The sequence below is a fragment of the Boleophthalmus pectinirostris genome, unplaced genomic scaffold (genome assembly GCF_026225935.1).
Source record: "Boleophthalmus pectinirostris isolate CB_2022bp ecotype Guang Dong unplaced genomic scaffold, ASM2622593v1 HiC_scaffold_12, whole genome shotgun sequence".
In the NCBI taxonomy this organism is placed as follows: domain Eukaryota; kingdom Metazoa; phylum Chordata; class Actinopteri; order Gobiiformes; family Gobiidae; genus Boleophthalmus; species Boleophthalmus pectinirostris.
In genome coordinates, this window is record NW_026571018.1 from 35549406 (window position 1) to 35568918 (window position 19513).

The following is a 19513-nucleotide window of genomic DNA, read 5'->3' on the forward strand; positions in this document are numbered from 1 at the left end:
AGTGCTGTGGTGGGCTCTAAAACCTGACTGGAAAACATCAAAGGAGTTGTTCATTTGGAGAAAGTTCGTAAGCTGTTGGTAAACAGCTTTTTTTCAAGGACTTTGCCAAAAAACGGCAGATTTGAGATGGGTCTGAAATTGTTCAGTACTGTGGCATCAAGACTGCTCTTCTTTAGGAGAGGCTTAATGACCGCAGTTTTCAACGCATTTGGGAATGTTCCAGATTGAAGTGACATGTTAACTATGTGAGTGAGTGGTGAAAGTAAACTGTTGAGGACGGACTTTAGAAATCTAGTGGGTAACATGTCCAGGCAGCAAGTAGATGAACTCAGACTGGTAACGATCTCTAAAACAGTTTTGTCAGTTACAGGTGCAAAGTGATTCAGCTCTAAGTGTCTCTGTGGCTGCATGCTTGTTATTTGTGTTGTGGAATTGATGGCATTTTTGATGCCCTGAACTTTGTCATTAAAGAAAACTGCAAACTCATTACATTTAGATGTGGAAATTAGTTCTAGTGGCAGTGGAGCTGGAGGGTTTGTTAATCTGTTCACTGTTGCAAACAGGACACGAGAGTTGTTACTGCAATTACCAATAATGTCCGAAAAATACTTCTCTCTTGTTTACTCAAAGTGTAGTTGTACATATGCATTGTTCCTCTGTAAATCTCATAATGAACCTGGAGGTTGACTTGCGCCATTTCCGCTCAGCCTTCCGGCACTCCCTTTTCTGTGCCCTGACTGAGTCATCATTCCTCCACGGAGCTTTTTTGCCTATCTTTAACCAGTTTAACCTTTATCGGGGCGATGGCAGCCAGAACATTCAAAACACTCAAAGTCACAGAGTTCAACACATCATCAACATTAGAACATGAGGCAATTTCAAAATGTATCATTTCCATGAACAGTGCACCTGTGTTATCATTTATGTGTCTCCTTCGAACAACTGTAGGAGCAGCCGGTGGTTTGGGAATAACAGACAGGTCAAAGAAGACACAGAAATGATCAGACAGAGCAACATCAACCACACTGACATTTGAAATATTTACACCCTTTGTAATGAGCAGGTCCAGAGTGTGCCCTCTGTTGTGAGTGGGCTCACTGACATGCTGAGTCAGACCAAAAGTTTCAAGGACAACACTAAGCTCTTTGGCATTTTTGTCACACACATTATCCACATGTACATTAAAATCACCTGTAATGACTAAACCATCAAAGTCTGTGCAAACAACTGAAAGCATCTCAGTAAAATCATCAATAAAACTTTGACAGTGCTGAGGAGGTTTGTATATGACTATGTAGAGTATGGAAGGTAGCTGTTAACTTGAGCATGTAGTTTGGAGGTTTGACGCTGATCCTTAGAACACTTTAGAACATTTTAAACCCGTCCAGTAGCATTAAAATTTGAGAGAAGACTGAAATATTAACTTTAAACACACGTTCCATTTTGCATAATATAGGATCTTTAATTAAAATTCATATAATTACTGAGCCATCGTTGGATCTGTCAGGAGCAGTGGGCGCGCTGGGACCATTCTGCAGATCTGAGCTTGGGTCTTGGTCTGTTCCTATTTCGAAGATGTTGTTGACACTTTATTCATTTACACTTCAGTCTGACTTGGTGACAGAAACATGGCTGCTTCACCCCATGCTCTAACACATTCACACAGAGGCGGTGGCTTCTTAAGTGTCTTGCTCAATCACACAATAATAGCATTGAGTTCAGGTAGTAGGGATTGACCTGCAAACCCCGATTCTGTGGCGTGAAAATAGATGATTGGTTATGTTGGTGGAGCACAAGTTTTTTTGCAGCTCATAATTCAGATGGAGCAGGGCCCTGTGTAACTCTACGGAAGATTCACTGATAGAAATCTCCAAACGTGGGATGTACATGTTGAGACAAACATTATTTGGGATGTTTGGGATCGGCTCCACACACATCTCCTATTAAACTTATGACCGAGAGACCTTTCAGCTGACAACAGTCACATCTTTGGATTTGAATAATGGTACCGTTAATGCTACAGCGAAAACATTATTTCACTTTTTTTAAGACGCTGAACTTTGTGACAGTTTTTATTTAATGTGGATAGGCCCAGTAATTACAGAGATATGAACTAGGGGTGTGCAAAAATATCGGAATATCGTATCGTTTAATGTGAGGATACAGTATCGATATCGTGGGCTACTGTATCGATATATCAAGAGTATTTTTATGTGTGTTTTACTAAATTATTTTGTTACAGAGCTACAGTTTTGTTGCTTGTGGAGTGAAAGGAAACTCATTTATGCAACACATTTGACATTTTGACTCTATTTTGAAGATTAAAATGTTTGTGTTTCATATGAACTTTGCACAAGAAGTGGTTTAACAAAGACTTTTAGTATCACAGCCATGATTTAGCCTTTATTTTTTATTGAACTGTATCGAATCGGTTTGAAATATATATCAAATCGAAAGTGCACTGTATCGAGATATGTATCGTATCGTGGCCTGTGTATCGAGGTATGTATCGTATCGGCAACTTCTTAATGATACCCAGCCCTAATATGAACCATAAACCAGATCAACAAATCTGCAATTAAACTGTCTTCAAGTTCAGTTTGTCGCGATACTAAAATGTTAAACTGGATTTCGATACTCATAGGAATAGACTGGATACTCACTGCTGACCTGATAGCACCAGAATAATAAAAACACTCTTTCTTAATAAAGTAGAATGTATTCAGGCACCAGGCTTAAATGGAAAGTCCACGGGAGATTTGTGTCTAGGCTAATCCATCTTTCTCATTTGGAGTGTTGATGCGGTGCGTTTGTGTGTCAGACGCGAGAACTGAAAAACCTACTTCTGCTTTCAAAGGAAGAAGCGTCCAACTAGAGGTTTCTTGTTTTAGTATCTGATTTTTGATGCTTTTGACAACCCTTTTGTGAATAAAAACCTATTGTTTTGTGGTTGTGGTGATGATAACTACATAACATTCATTTATTGCGTTTCTTGTTTTGCTGAAAGTACTTTCTCTTAATTTGTCCATGGGGTCTTGCTGAAGGTTAAGGGAAAGTAATGCATCCCAAAGGCCAGGAAAAGGAACCAGGAAGGCCCGCAGGAGCAGGTCCGGAGGTCGTGGGTCTAAACTATGAATAGATCTGAAAACAGAGAAGAGGGAGTGTCTTTAACCCTTTGGACAAACCTGCATTAACTGGACCACTGTCAGAACAGAGGAGGACCAGAGCAGGACTAGAGCAGCGCTAAGTCAGAACTAAACCAGGACTAACCCAGCGATAAAACAAAACCAAAGACTCAAGCAGAGATTTCAGGTAAACCCAAACCAAAATTTCTACAAAGAATTCTGTTGCTTAAAAGTATTAATTGCTTAAATTTAATTATTTTATTTATTTATTTATTTTTTATTTGAAGATATTTTTGGTTTAATATAATTTTATCATTTTTTTGACAACAAACAAACCTACTCAAAATCAACATTACAAATCACAATACATATTTGGAGAGCATTTTTTTACAGAATTTCAAAATTGGGACTAAACTGGTACTAAGCCCGAACCAGACAGGACTAAACCAGAACTTGAATAGAACTAAACCAAGTCTACATCAGGACTAATCTGCTTCTTCACTCACAATCAAGTTACATTCTGAGCTGTTGAAAAATGACTTTTTCTGAATTATAGTAGAATACTTTGTGAACATGTCAAAATTGTGAAACATTTGTTGTTTTTGTCTCTTGTTCCAGTTGTCTTCAGATCGGGCAGAGATTGAGGAACACCAGAGGTCGACCCAGAAAAATGGGGCAAAAAGACCAGAGTGAATTAACTGCAGGTAACACATTTACTTCATTTGAAATTTTAAGGACATAAAGGCAACATGTTCTACAAAATCAACTTCTTTTTTATACCTTTTAACCGAAATATAGTTGTTTCCCTTCTCATTTAAGAAGTTCTAATTAGAGTGATTGATGCATGTTTGAGGGATCTTTATTCTTAATTTTCCCACGGCTCTGCATGCACTTCCTTCTCCAATTTGACTTTCTTCATTGGTGATACTCGATAAATTTGGGGGGAAAAAATGTGCTAGTGTGATGTAGAGCCACTGCAAATTAAAAAACAACTAAAACATTTTAAGTTGCAATTTAGATTTAATATGTATTTAATACTTGTATATTTTTATTATCTAAAATGCATCGGCTTCATCTGACACTTCATACTCCCTACAACTGCACAACAACTCACTCTTATGGGACAGATAATACTCCCTACAACTGTACAACTTACTCTTATGGAACAGATAATACTCCCTACAACTGTACAACAACTCACTCTTATGGGACAGATAATACTCCCTACAACTGTACAACAACTCATCATCATTATTAACATATAATACTCCCTACAACTGCACCGTTTTCCTTATGACCTTTTATGCTTATTTTAATTTTATTTTATTTATCATATACATTTATATCATTATGTCTTATTTGACACCTGTGTCGTCTCTTTTTTTGCTGCTTATTTAGAATTTCTTTTTACCATTTATATTTTTTACTCTTTGTTACATTATGCGTGTGTGAGCTCCTGTGTCCAAGTACTTTGTGGATCAACAGTTTATCAAATTGTCTAACAGCTTTATGAAATCAAACTTTCCAGTTTGGCCAGTCGTCTAGTCAAACAATTACTTCTAATATCTCTATTATCCAGAATAATGCACTTTTTAATAGGGATGTAACAATGTGATCTCGTCAAAAGTCTCTAAATCAGGGACGTCAAACTCATTTTGGTCCGGGGGCCATATCCAACCTATTTTGATCCCAAAGGGGCTGGGGGAAAAAATGGCATATATACCCCAAAAATAGAAATAAGTTCAAATATTTGTGCAGACAAACGCAAATCTATTTCAGAAATCTTTTTTTAATTGATGAACTCTTTCTTTTACAAAATATTATAATATTGTGAAAAACCTTAAACTTTAAGAAAAATGCTATTTCAACACAATGTTTTAACATGAACTTGTTTGCATTTCATAGAATTTAGTCATGCTTTATTTTTGTTCCTGAAACTTGGCATCTTTGAACCTGTACAAGTGCATCAATAACAGACACCATGTCCTGAGGAGCTGCTGTCTTCTGAATGTCATTCAAGTGCTTGTGTGTTTATCTTTGAGCGCAGCTTTGTTTTATTAATGTTCATTACTGAGAAAACCTGCTCACAATGGTAAGTAGTAACTGTAAATCTATTATTTCTAGTTGCATGTCTGCGGGCACATTAAAGGTTTTGACTGTAAATGGTGTGCGAAAAATCGCTAATTCTGTCTTCAGGTTTTAAAATATAATAAAAATATTTTTGTAGAAAATCAGCCGAGGGCCAGATTAAAGGTCTTGAAGGGCCGAATCCAGCCCCCAGGCCATATGTTTGACATCCCTGCTCTAAATAATATCGAGAGCTGTCACAATATATCAAATTACAAGTTTGTTTGCTTAATTTCCTTGTTTTAAAGTAGCAACAGTTCATAAACATAGGGAACTACATATCCCATGATTCATTTCAGCGCAGACAACATGAACAAATATGTTTTACTTGAATTCTTGGGATTATGATGGTAATGATTCACAACAAAGTGTCCTCAAGGTATTTTAAAAGCAAAACGTATTTTATCTACTATTCTATAAGATCTGGATATCGTTACATCCCTACTTTTTAATCCATAAATGTAAAAATACACTGACTAAAAGCCTCAAGATAGAGAATAGTGTATTATTGGGTCCCAGTATTTAGCACAATTTGGCAGTGGTGGTGAGATTGTTGCCATTTTTATGTTATACAATAAGATTTGACCTCAAGAGAGTAGAATAAATAACTTCTATGGCAAATTTTTTATTTCATTCTGTTATTTATTTATATTGTAGCTCATTGTTTTTAATGATATAGTATATTTAAATAAAGATAAATTGACTTTGTGTCGATGGCATGAAGTAGTTTCAGTATGATTGTTTATCGCATTATGTCATGCATCAAAATTAGTTATCGTGACAGGCCTAATCACATTTTATTTATTATTTGTTGTTTTTTTTTTGTTTTTTTGTTTTTTTACGTGAAGTTGTTTTAACAATCATTGGCTGCGAGTCTCACAGTAAATAAGTTTTATATGGACCACAACGTTGTTTTAAATCCTCTCAGAGACTCGGTGCTGTGTGGTTTGTTGGTCACATGAACATTTAATATTTGACACAGAACCACCAACTTTATTCCAGATTTTGGGAGTGACACTTTTCTCAAATTCTCTATTGAAATAAATAGGCTTAACCAGAAGTCTCACCATAAAGAGGTGCAGTTTAGAAGCTTTTAGAGGCAACAGTGGGTGGGCTGAGTAAGGTCTATACAGTCGTCCCTCGCAGTTCACCTTTCGTGGTCTTGCTGTTCCGTGGATTTTTTTAGTGCACTTTTTTATGCTTTTATTTTTTTTTACAGAGTATGAGTGAGTATTGTGTTCCTCCACCTGCGTCCAGATTGGCTAAGGGATTGTAGACCATTGTCAGTCAATCTCCTCCGTGCCGTCTCTCCTGTACAGTACAGAATGTGTTCAGTTGCCAAATTTACATAAATGTTTGATCTCTAGCAGTGTGATTCTGAAGTGCAGCGCGATCGGGCAATAGCCGCACTTACCGTGAGGTGCGGAGCTCTCCGTCGGTCCTTTCTCCTGCGGTCACCTCTGAGCCTCGATCGTGAGTCCTGGTTCAGTTCTGGTTTAGTCCTGTTTTAGTCCTAGTTCAGTCCTGGTTTCGTCCTCCTCTTCAGTCCTGGAATCAGTCCTAGGTTAGTCCTGGGTAATTATACTCCCTACAACTGTACAGCTCACTCTAATGGAACAGATAATACTCCCTACAACTGTACAACTATACAACAATTCACCCATATGTAACAGATAATACTCCCTACAACTGTACAACTCAAGGTTGGACATGACCAGAAAATATTTCCATGGAACATTGTCCATGGAAATGTACAACATCTCACCCTTATGTAACAGATAATACTCCCTACAACTGTACAACTTATACAACAATTCACCCACATGTAACAGATAATACTCCCTTCAACTGTACAATGACTCACCTTTATGTAACAGATAATACTCCCTACAACTGTATAATGACTCGCCTTTATGTAACAGATAATACTCCCTTCAACTGTACAATGACTCACCTTTATGTAACAGATAATACTCCCTACAACTGTACAACATCTCACCCTTATGTAACAGATAATACTCCTTACAACTGTACAACAACTCACCCTTATGCCACAGATAATACTCCTTACAACTATACAACTAACCTGTATGTAACAGATAATACTCCCTACAAGTGTACAAAAACTCACCCTTATGTGACAGATAATACTCCCTACAAGTGTACAAAAACTCACCTTATGTGACAGATAATACTCCCTACAACTGTACAACTTACTCTTATGTGACAGATAATACTCCCTACAACTATACAACAACTCATGCCTATATATAAAAAAAAAAAAAAAGCTTTATATGAGACCGTTGCTGTGTTACTGAGGCACTTTATCTCGGCACAGGCTGTACCAACATGTGATGGCGCTGCTCCTGCGTCATGGAGGCAGTTATAGTGGGTAGCAAGCTGCAAGCTCATGTACCATAGCATCCAAAGAGCCAATCAGGAGAAGTGTTGAAGGTAACGGCCCTTCCCACTCACACCACTGGTTTGGCAGGGGGCAACGTCGTCAATCAAACCTGTTGCTTACACTAGTAGGAGCAACCAGAATGACAGAAGGTGCCTAATCGGTCTGTCATTAATGTTCATATTTTGATATACAGGTCAAATAGCAAAATCAGGATCATGTAGAACAGGTTAATACGAACATTTTAAGGCTATGTTTATATGATGACTGTCTGAACAGAAGACGCAAAAGTGCGGTCGCGTCTTCCTTTTACGTCCTTTTATTCCACGTTTAGATGAGCATTTTCAGGAGGAAATCTGCATGCATAGGGTGACGCAAAAGTGTGTGGAATTCGATTGGGTTTGCATGCCATTGTTTCTGTGTACTGTATGTATGTGATGTAAACGTGTACGCAGCGTGAGCAGACCTGACCAGAGTTTTGCGTCTTGGGAAGTGTAGATGGAAATGCTACGGCAGAGCGTATTCAGCTTTTCCAATCTGGAGGGTGGTTTCAGATTTTTGCTCCGTCTAAACGAAAGGCAGTTCCGATAAAATATTTTGTCGTTTTTACCCATCAAGCGTTCTCGTGCAAACAGGCCTTAAGACCAAAATACTGAGGCTCACAACATCAGTTACAGAGAGAGGATCAAACATTTTTCAATAGAAAGTGAATTGGACCCAAGGTCGATGGAGCCAGATTGCACCTATGCTCACTTCCTATTTGGAACGCAGCTGTAGCGGCTGAGCTATGTCCATTTATACATAGAGTACAGTCTATGATTCCACATCATTACATGACACACATGGCTCCCCTGACACTGTCCTGTCTGCACATGCAGCAGAGGAGTTTCTATTTGTGTCCATAATGTCCACACTCTATTTGTCCCACAGAGCCCAGCACTGATGACATGTCCCCAGACTCAAAGCCTCATAAAACAAATACCATCAAGCCAGAGCTGACAGAGAGCACCACAGACACCACGGAACAGGAAAAAAATAAGGTATGCACAATACAGCTGAGCCATACGAGCATTAATACCATGAGCGTTATGTAAGATCACATACCAAAAGTATTTATATGGTTCATCTGGCCCAGCACTCTTCACTAAACACATTCACATATGGGACATTTGAACTCAAAGGTCCTGATCCGGTACAGACAGAGTGTATCTTGAGGTTAAAATAACTTGACTGCATACTGTCTGCAGCTAAATATAAAGCATCTTTTTCTCAATCAGGAAGAGCACATTAGTATGCTAGTTGTTGTTACTGCAAAATTCTCTGCAAACAGTTTGAAAAGAACTAGCTCTGTTTTTCATGTTTTTGAGACGGTAAAAATCGGGTACAGTGTCTTTAAGGCCATGCAATTATTAGAATTTTGATCACAATTTCAATTTGTGTGTCAAACAATCTCATACAATCTCAAACAAACTCATATAATCAAATAATCAAGTTGAAACGATTTAAAAAAAAGTTTATTTTGGGATTTTTTTTTATATAAATAAGTACGTTTATTTAGGTTTCATGTTTCATGTTCAAAGTATATTTTATTCATTTTATAGTTTATACTTTGCAAAACTGCTCTAAGGTACACATTTGTAGCCTATATTTATTTTAAATTTGAAAGTTTTGCATTAATTTTCAATAAATAAATAAGTGTTGCTAATAAAATAATTATTTGAATAATCCTGATTTCATTATAGACCAAAATAATCATGATAATGATTTTTTTCCATAATTCTGCAGTCCTACAGTGTCTTTAATTTAATGTGATTTGAAAATTTAAATTGCAAAAATAAACTAAATATTGCAGTTATGTACAGTATTGGTATTTATTCAATTACAGATGCTTTTATTGCTAAAAAAAAAAACTACATTAAAAAAACAAAACAAAAAAACATGTATTCTTACTGTTAGCTGCTTGTCTCCATGGTGATAGATATGTTTAATGCCATATTGGGGAACATTCCAGGTAAAGTAATAACCAGCATAAAAACCTTGGTGATATTTTCCTCTGCTTCTTATTTCATCGAACTCCCTGGATCTGAACATAGACTTCTCTTCTGTCGTCAAAGGGAGGTCAAAGGGCAGAGAGCGGTGACCATAGCGACGAGGAAGGGCATCTGGCTTACCAAGAGGGACTGCTGCTCAATGGGAGATGTATGACACTAACTCTTAAACATTTCACATCAAGTACCAAATCTGACCCTATTGCTATTTTGTGGTGACATCACACTGGGGAGGTTCTGCATGTATCTCTACACATGTATCACAAATTTCGAACTTCGAACTCCATAACTGCAAAAGGGAATCAGATGTGTGTGACTGCAAACCTCTGTTCAAACTGTTTCCCTTCCCAACGCAATTGAAAAATAGTGAAAGGCGAAGGCGATTGGGCAGGATTGATCCACAGGAAGGACGAAAAATGTAACCTCTGGCTGCCTAAGAAATCATCTCGAGTTTGCAGTGAACATTTTGTATATGCAGCACCAACAAAGCAAAATCCCAATCCCTCACTCAACCTTGGTTACGATTTTAAAAAGTCAACGCCAAAGCAAAAGGCACCAGCTGTTCACCAAGAGACACCTTCCACTGCAAAGTGACCAAGAGGTGATGTTGCTGTAAAACCAGTTGAACAAGAAAGTGCGAGCTCAGCCTTCTTATCTTCTGTAAAATATTCACAGCAAACTCTGATTTGAATGATTTCTTAGGCAACCAAAGGTTGACTGTTTGGTCCTACACCTTTCACTATTTTTCGATTCCATTGAGAAGGGAAACTGTTTGAACAGAACCAGAACCAGAAACAAAAGCGATTTGGTTCAAAAGATTTGAAAACATCAGCTTTGTCAATAGACACATCCAACTGGGAAATCAAACATGCCGGTTTGATGTTCACTTTTTCAGAGAGGCCTTCCCAGTATGAATTGCGTGATGACCGAAAGTTCGGGATTTGGGAAAATTTGGGATGCATGTATAGAGGAATGTTCAGCGGTTTCTGTGGTGACACAGTGCACACATTAGCAAATGCTGTTTTTAGATGATCTGAAACACATTTTTAAACACATTTTCAGGAGTCTTAGATCAATATGAAAGGTCATGGTCATGTTTAGGTCTTTGATTTTTGAGACTCTTGACTAATTCCAGCTTGACTTGTTTAAAAGCACAAAGCAGCTCACCTGTTGCAGTTCCAGCTAAGTCAGTTCTTTATGTTCAGAGCATTTTAAAACAAAGCTCAGATTAAGTATTTAATGTGAATAACAGACCTCCACACAGACCAGTGCCTCCAGTTAGCTTCACCCTCCAGGGAATGATTAATGACATTAGATGCAAACATTTTATGTCCAATAAGGCAATAAGGTTTTCGTTTTGTTTTCCACAGATGAGGTCGTGTCCACTCTGGGAAAAGGAGCCTTCGGTAAAGTGGCCAAATGCCTCGATCGACACAAGTGAGTCGGACTTTAAAGGGGTACTGTGTAACTTTTCTGGTGGGGAGTCCGTCAAATGGTTTTCTCCATGGAGATTTAATGCTTTGTCTGGAATGTTTCACAGTATGATATTAAACCTTTCTATCTTCTTGGAGACCAAACCAGGTGAAGTTACAGGTCAGATCTGTGGAGAGGTGACCTCGCTCACAGTTAGAATGTTTTTCTAGATATTTTTGAGCTATAAAACCACTTGCAATTGAATACTGTAATTTCCAGACTATAAGTCGCTACTTTTGGTCTCACACTTTGAACACTGTGGCTTATACAACTACGCAGCGAATATATGGATGGGTTATTTGTTTATCGACACAGCAGATGCGCGTGCAGCCTGAGTGCAGAAAACGCCGCTGTCTTGCAACAAAAGCTATCGATGTTTTCGTACTAAAACAGTTTATCTCCATGTGATAAAGCTTTTGTCTGGCATAACTTTGTATAGATACACTACAAGTCAAAAGTTTGGACACACCATCTCATTCAGAGTTTTTTTTTTTTTCTTTTTTCCCCACTTTATACATTTCTACGTGAAGTAAAATACCGTAATTTCCAAACTATAAGCCACTTTTTTTTCTCACACTTTGAACCCTGCGTCTTCTACAATGACGCAACTAATATATGGACAGATTATTTGTTGTCAGTGCACTAAAATAGTTTGATAAAATAAGTTATGATGCTAAATTAACATTGGTGAGGGGATCCGTTTTAATGACTCGTATGTGTTAAATGCAGCTGAGTGCGTAAATAACAAGAAGAAATGTCTCAAACTTCAGTAGTTGGACATCCACTCATACCTGATCTAAACACCTCGATAAATCTGCTGAAGTCCTACAAGACACTGACAAGATACAGACAGGACAGTGACTCTTTCTGCAGGAGACATGCTCAGTAGAGCCACATGATAGGATGCAAGAGCGAGGCAGACAGATGGAAGAGATGATACGCCGAGGAGGATGCTGTTTGATTGTGTTTTGAACAGTTATTTTGCGCTTCATGCACACACCCTCCTCATGGAAAACACATGAAGAAATGCAGATGATGCGGCTTTTAAGTTAAAGGCAACTGATGTGGCTGTGTAAGAAGGAAACAGAGCTGCTGCACGTGAACTCTGCATTAGTGACTCGATGGTGAGACGTTGGCGACGGCAGCGTGAGGAACTGATGACCAAAGCTTTCAGAGGCAAGAAAAGCAGACGGTCCAAACCTGAAAACATTCTTGAAGACGTGGACACCTGCGGCTTATAGACAAGTGCGGCCTATATATGTACACATTTTTATTCTTTGAACATTTGGTTGATGCGGCTTATATTCATGTGCGCTCAATAGTCCGGAAAATACAGTTAATGTAAAGTAGAGCTGTTTAATGTCATACTGTGGAACGTTCCAGGCAGAGCAATGACATATCCATAGAAAAAACAATTGACAGACCCTCCATTACAAAAGTTACACAAGGCACCTTTAATATCACAACACACTGATTGTAATAATTCACAGTGTCATTATAAAAACATGTCTCTCATATTGTTTTTGTGGCAGAAATGAATACGTGGCTGTGAAAATCGTGAGGAACATTGATTGTTTCAGGGTAGTAGCTCAGTCTGAAATCGCAGTTCTGGGGGAGATTAACACTTTGGACGATGACAACAGTTTGTGAGTAAAGCACAACTCATGTATGATTCAACCATTTGTCCTGATAATTACATTCACTTTAAAATAAATGAGACGTCCACCGTAGTAAATCTGCATTATTGCATTATTTTACTAGTCTGAAGTTTACTAGTTTAATTTTGGTGAAGTTTATAATTGAACATCCTGGTTAGACATGAGCGGCAGATATGACATGCATAGAGGTCATTTTTTAACTATTACCTAGCCAAAAGGCCAAAACATGTCTAAATTAAACAATATTTATGATTTGACTAATAAAAATAAATGCCAGTGTATATATATTGTTAAAATTAACTTTTAAACTGTCAGAAAGAAATATTTTCCTTGTGTGTAAATTGTCTCTGCATTTTGAATGGAATTTTATGTATTTATGACAAAGGTACATAAACTTTTTCCACAAACATTCACTTAACTGATGTAAAATTATGATAAGTATGTATCACCTAAGTATACATCATAATGAAATGAAAACTTTTCATTTTTTACTTTTTTTTTTTTTTTACTTATTCGGGGCTAAGGACCCGAGGCGTTCCCAGGTCAGCTGGGAGACATAGTCCCTCCAGCATGTCCTGGATCTTCCTCTGGTTCTCCTTCCAGTGGGACATGCCCAGAATACCTCCTGAGGGAGGCATCCAGGAGGCATCCGGAAAAGATGTCTGAGCCACCTCAGCTGCTCCTCGCGATGTGGCTCTACTCCGAGCTCCTCCACTGTGACTGAGCTCCTCACCCTACCTCTAAGGGAGCGCTCGGCCACCCTGAAGAGGAAACTCATTTTAGCCGCTTGTATCCGTGATCTCGTCCTTTTGGTCATTACCCAGAGCTCATGACCAGAGGTGAGGAGGAACATAGATTGATAATAAATCGAGAGCTTTGCCTTTTGGCTCAGCTCCCTCTTCACCACAAAGGTCTGCATCACTGCTGAAGCTGCACCGATCCACCTGTCAATCTCACGCTCCATCCTCCCCTCACTCATGAACAAGACCCCAAGATACTTGAACTCCTCCACTTGAGGCAGAGACTCTCCACTCACCCAGAGAGGACAAGATACCTTTTTCCCGTTGAGAACCATGGCCTCGGATTTAGAGGAGCTGATTTTCATCCCAGTCACTTCACACTCGGCTGCAAACTGCCCCAGCTCATGTTGCAGGTGCTGGTTTGATGAAGCCAACAGGACAACATTTTTTTTATTTATTTTTTTTTACTTAATTTATTGACATTTTCAATTTAAAACAAATATTCTAGAACAAGCCACGCTTACTGTTGGTATGAAATGTAAACCTTAAAGCCGCCTTGTATCTGTGTGCAGTGCATGTGTTCGGATGCAGGACTGGTTCGATTACCAGGGACACATCTGCATCGTGTTTGAGCTGTTGGGACTGAGCACTTGTGAGTTCCTGCAGCAGAACCACTACGCCCCCTTCAGCCTGGAGCAGATCAGACACATGGCCTTTCAGCTGTTCAAAGCCATCTGCTGTGAGTGCCCCCAACTCATGCTGTTTAGAGTCTACAACCTGAGCAACAGTTACTGATTCAATTATGGACAGTGTTGTGAAGTGTTGACCAAAAATTCAAATACAATACTTTAGTCACTAGTGCAGTACTTTCTCATTAAAGCTGGAAGGAGACGTGCCACAATATACTACCTGACAGGAATACACCATGGCATTTGATTGTGAAATGTAGACTTCAGACTGTGCAGTACTGGTGAGAAAAATAGAAAACACGGTCTCTTGTGATGAGTGTATTGTTAATAAATTCACAACAGGGTGTTATGTATGTGTGAAAGTATGCGACATATTCAGAACAGAGCGCTCAGAACTGAAGGCATTACAAAATATACTTTGATGCAGGTATTCTGTATTCTGTGACTGAATATATTTGTGAAATATTCCTTCTAAATTTTACTTCTGGGTCTATAAATATAGTTCTGGGTTAGTTGTTCAGAAAAAAAGGTAACTATGAGATTATATTATTATTGATTGGCCTAACTTGCCATCAGCAGTTCTGGTCCCAAATATTTTACAGGACTGGATTTCAATGTCACTCAAAACTATTTAATTTAAACCTTTACTGCAGACAAATCTAATTATGTGTTTTCTTCACAGTCCTTCACAGAAACAAACTGACCCACACAGACCTAAAGCCAGAGAACATTCTACTTGTCTCCTCTGACTTTGACCTGGAATACAATGAAAACAAGGTAAACATCTAAAACTCATGCTTATTGTGTTGATGTAACACTCTGAAGGGGGAATGCTGAGCAAAAGGTGGGACTCAGCGTGTCAAAAAACGAAAGTGAATGTTGTTTTCGGCAAAGAAAGTGTTTTCAAGACAATATGGTAACATGGTGATCTAAATATTTACGTGTTAGCAATTAGTAAGTGTAATAACCCTTCTTTAAGTTCAATTATCTTTTTTAAAATGCTGTTTTGTTTTGCAGCAGTGTAATGAAAAGAAATTGAAGAGCATTGATGTGAAAGTGGTGGATTTTGGCACCGCAACATTTGACCATGAATATCACGAGTCTCTAGTGTCCACCCGGCATTACCGCGCCCCGGAGGTCATACTCGGTAAAACTATTGCAAAATAAAATGAAACTATAAAATATGATCATAAACTAATGTGGGATTGTGTTTTTCTTGTCCCAGATCTTGGCTGGAACCAGTCGTGTGACGTCTGGAGTCTTGGTTGTGTTCTGATGGAGTTTTACTGCGGACGAACACTTTTCCCGGTACAACGTCCTCATATAAACACTTAGTCTGTGCTTTCTATTTGTGCTCCTTTGAGCAAGACATTTGCATCTTGTCTCGTCTGTTTTCTAACTCACTATTTGTTTTTGTGCCATAATTCATCATGACAGGAAACGATGAATGTGAAGAAAATTAAAGATATAAGATACAAGTAGTATTAAAATCACCATATGAGAAAAGGGGTTATTTTGACAAAAATGTAGACTGAAAACTTACTTTTCTTGGGGATTTTCCTGATGACAATATTCAGCCAACAAAAATGTGATAAAACTGCATGTAAATATAAAAAATGTGTAATATTAAACATGTTTCCTTTTGACAAAATACTCAATATTCAAATTTTGTTCCAAAACAATAATTGATATTAGCCACTGAGTAATATGTGTTTAGCACCTATTACCACCGAGAACCATCAATTCATAAAACCAATTCAGCAGCACAATGAAACTCTTGTTTTTAAATCACTTGTAGAATGCTGTAACAATGGAAAGACTAGTCAAGTTAACAGAACACATATTATGCAAAGTTGACTTTTTTGCACTTTTAACCATGTTGTAACGTTGTCCCCTCCTGTGTTGTGCATGAATGAGTTCAAAAGAACGCGTCAGTGTTGTCGCGTGTAACGTCGTGAAACCACAGCCGCGCGTCAAAGCAGGAGGCGGCTCCACAGGCAGCAGCAGCAGGACGTACACACGCGGGACTGCTCGTTTTTTTTCAATGGGAAAGCCGATCAGACTTGACTGGGCGCGTTTAGCCGCTTGTATCAGGTCTACAGTGAAACTAACAGCAGAACAGACTTGTATTTACCTTCTGTACAGACTAACCACGGCAAACATGAGTATTTCAAAAGTTAGTTTCAAAGCACTAATAACAGTCGTTCTGGACTTGGGCTCTTTCACACGACACAGAACTGCCCCGGGAGCACGATGTGCTGATGGTAAACGCACAAACACAACAGCAGATGTTCTCCCAACACTCACGTAGAGCGTCAAAAAATAGGATGCATCCTATTTTCTGAAATCTAAGCGCGCGGGACGAGCTGCTCCATACACACGCCGAGCACATGCAGTGGAGCCGTCCTCCTTCACTTTCAGTGCATTCTAGTTACGCGTCCAAAAGTTGCAGTGTCATTCCTCACATATAGTCGTGTCCTTTAGTCTGACAGAAGCTGATGCATCAGTGCAGTTTATGCAAATTAGCCATGCGGTTTTAAGTTTTCGCTTCTGTAAGACAAATGTGTCAAAGCTACACATTATACACATTATAATCTCGAACAGGCTGATGTGGCTGTAGAGTGCTTATGCTTTATATATTGTAAAGTTGTTGTAAACTGGAAGTGAAAAATAACGTCAGCCTTTTATTTACATATCTCACCTAAAAATAAAATGGACTAGTTCAAAATTTAAATTGTGAACTATGAACGTGACCTGTTCACTTTGAACATGTGTGAACTGAACTTTGAACTAGTTCATGAAAAGTGTGAACTTGCACAACACTGGTCCCCTCATTAAAACCATACATAGAGTTGTATTTTTCTTTACTTCACACTTGTTGAATGAATCTTGTGGTGTAAGTTGTTAGATAGAGCCCTGGTTTAAATCTGGGGATACTCAAAAAGCCTAATCTTTTCTTTGATACTTGGTATGAAAAGATATAGAGCCACTGTTTTAAAACATGATTTGCCAAACTAAAGCAAATACACTCAAGACCATGTTTAAAGGCCAGTGCCAGTATAAATAATGCATAATGTGTGATTTACCACAGTGATGCGTCATTCATGTGACACTTATTGAAATGTGTTTTTCAGACCCACGACAGTCAGGAGCATCTGGCCATGATGGAGAGAGTTCTGGGTCCGATCCCTGCTCACCTGCTCAAACAGACAAAGTAATCCAAGCTTTAAAGATGCTCATTTTGACTGTCTTAGAAGCATGAAAAACACAACTAGTTCATTTTAAAAGATTTTCATTTTAAAATATAGTTTTTTTTTACCTTATGCATCAGCTACAGGGCCTTTTATAATGTTCCCTTGTAGTTTTAAGTGCACAGGTCATATTGGTGTTGTCAAGACACTAAAACAGTATACTCGATTTAGATACCACGGAACAAACTAAATACACGATACTCAATACTAGTTCTGAAACCACAAAAATGGTTTTAATAAAGTAAACATTTAATGATAATTTCTTTTATTATTTATTTCACTATTCTTTAACAATGACATAGTGCGAAGAAGTTTATTGATAATGTACGAAGCGAGGCGGAGGTGGCTGGGTTGAGACTATAGGTGGAGGCTCCGTCTCAATCTTCAATTGACCCAGCGGGAACGGGACCCCCCTTGTAGGGGTCTTACGACTGAAAGACAAAATAGGGGATGGCAGGGTGGGGTCGAGTTAGCAGAAACAAACTGGGATGATGGGAAAGGCTTAAAGGCTTCTGGGAAATTAGAGGTGTGATCGAGGTGAGTTGTGGTTCTCTGGTGAGAGGAGAGGACGGCTGAGGCCTGGTCCTGCTCCTGAATCTCACTTAATCATATTAACTACATTTATTTACCATTTAGTGTTGATACTAGTTTTAATATTGATTAGTATCTGATTTTATGATACTTTTGAGAATTCTATGTCAATTCCAAGCTGATCTCACTTCTAGTGTTTATGTTTGACAGAAAGCAGCACTACGTCCACAACGAGCGTCTGAAGTTGGAGGAGGACAGTTCCAGAGACGCTTACATCAAGAAACACTGTAAACCACTGAAGGTCAGAACTCACTGTAAAAAGATATGAAAGATAATGATCTATGTCTGGGGATCGTTTATAAATGTACCAGTACTTAAACAATACCTGGTTTACCATTGTGGCACCTTATAATACTGTTAAGCCACTACTGTAGTCACAGCTGCCATTCACACATAAGGACACAGTGACAGGTTTTTCCCACTGTTACTCCACTGTGGCACCTGATACTAAGCACTCACCAGACTCAGCCCTGCTTAGCTTCAGAGATCTGACGAGATCAGACTTTGACAAGGAGGTTTAGCCACAATAAAGATACACTTTGTAAATGGTGGAGTGAAGGCTCTAATGTGTCATTAACTGTATCGATCTAGCATGTTTTTCAATCTGGGTGTTTTTATTGCGCCATAAACACTAGATAGAAGACATGCATGTTCATCTTCAATGTGAATGGGGTCACCTCTCCACAGATCTGATCTGTAACTTGGCCTCCTTTTCTCCAAGGAGATGGATAATTGAAAACAAACTTAAAAAACATATTTTTAAGGTAGAGCGCCTTGACATTAAACTGTATTTGTGTTTTAATGTCACAGCTCTCTCTGAATTTGAATAAGACATTGTCATTGACATTGTTGTGTGTGTGTGCAGGAGTACATGCAGTGCGGTGGAGATGATGAGCGGCAGCTGTTTGACCTGCTCTCACTCATGCTGCAGTATGATGTAGTGTGTAGGATCACCCTGGAGGAGGCGCTGTGGCACCCCTTCTTCAGCCCCATCCGAGCCAAGAAGAAACAGCGCAGCTAACGTCCAACACAACGACAGCGTTAGGTGACCTTTGAACTTTTGGACTGAACAGAGCTAAAACCAAGATACACAAGTTCAAGCCTGGTATATATCAGTGTTTTATTCATGGATGGATTATCTCATGACTCTGATCATCTGAAAAAAAAATGTAAGTGAGACCTATTCTGCAAATCAACTTTTTGAGCTTTTATAGTTGTTTCCTTCTCACTGACCCTGTGAAGTTGTATTTAAAGTGATTCGTGCATGTTTGAGTCTTCTCCTGTGTTCATCACTGCTCCGATCTACCCCTGTTTTCACCACCACACATACACACCCACTGCTCCCTACTTACTTCCTTTCTCTTATTTTATTTTCTTAGTTGTCAATTCCCATAGGATTTGGCAGCCTCA

At 38.7% G+C, this 19513-nt stretch overlaps 1 protein-coding gene across 1 annotated transcript; it reads left to right on the top strand.

Moving 5' to 3' along the window:
- The first annotated feature begins 3231 nt into the window (after nucleotides 1-3231).
- LOC110153990 (dual specificity protein kinase CLK4-like) lies at nucleotides 3232-19124 on the top strand. The gene is made up of 13 exons (XM_055148277.1): nucleotides 3232-3312; nucleotides 3744-3829; nucleotides 8584-8693; nucleotides 9747-9852; nucleotides 11072-11138; nucleotides 12707-12820; nucleotides 14145-14311; nucleotides 14944-15038; nucleotides 15279-15408; nucleotides 15487-15569; nucleotides 17396-17475; nucleotides 18254-18344; nucleotides 18969-19124. The coding sequence occupies exons 2-13, from the start codon at nucleotides 3796-3798 to the stop codon at nucleotides 19122-19124; spliced, it is 1233 nt and encodes a 410-aa protein (XP_055004252.1). The 5' UTR covers nucleotides 3232-3312; nucleotides 3744-3795.
- Nucleotides 19125-19513: the final 389 nt, after the last annotated feature.

Bases quoted from the DNA above. Each gene is read 5' to 3' on its own strand.
- LOC110153990 (XM_055148277.1), top strand. From the start codon at position 3,796: ATGGGGCAAAAAGACCAGAGTGAATTAACTGCAG. The intron at 3,830-8,583 runs GTAACACATTTA...TTTGTCCCACAG, and splicing joins CCAGAGTGAATTAACTGCAG to AGCCCAGCACTGATGACATG. The intron at 9,853-11,071 runs GTATGACACTAA...TGTTTTCCACAG, and splicing joins ACTGCTGCTCAATGGGAGAT to ATGAGGTCGTGTCCACTCTG.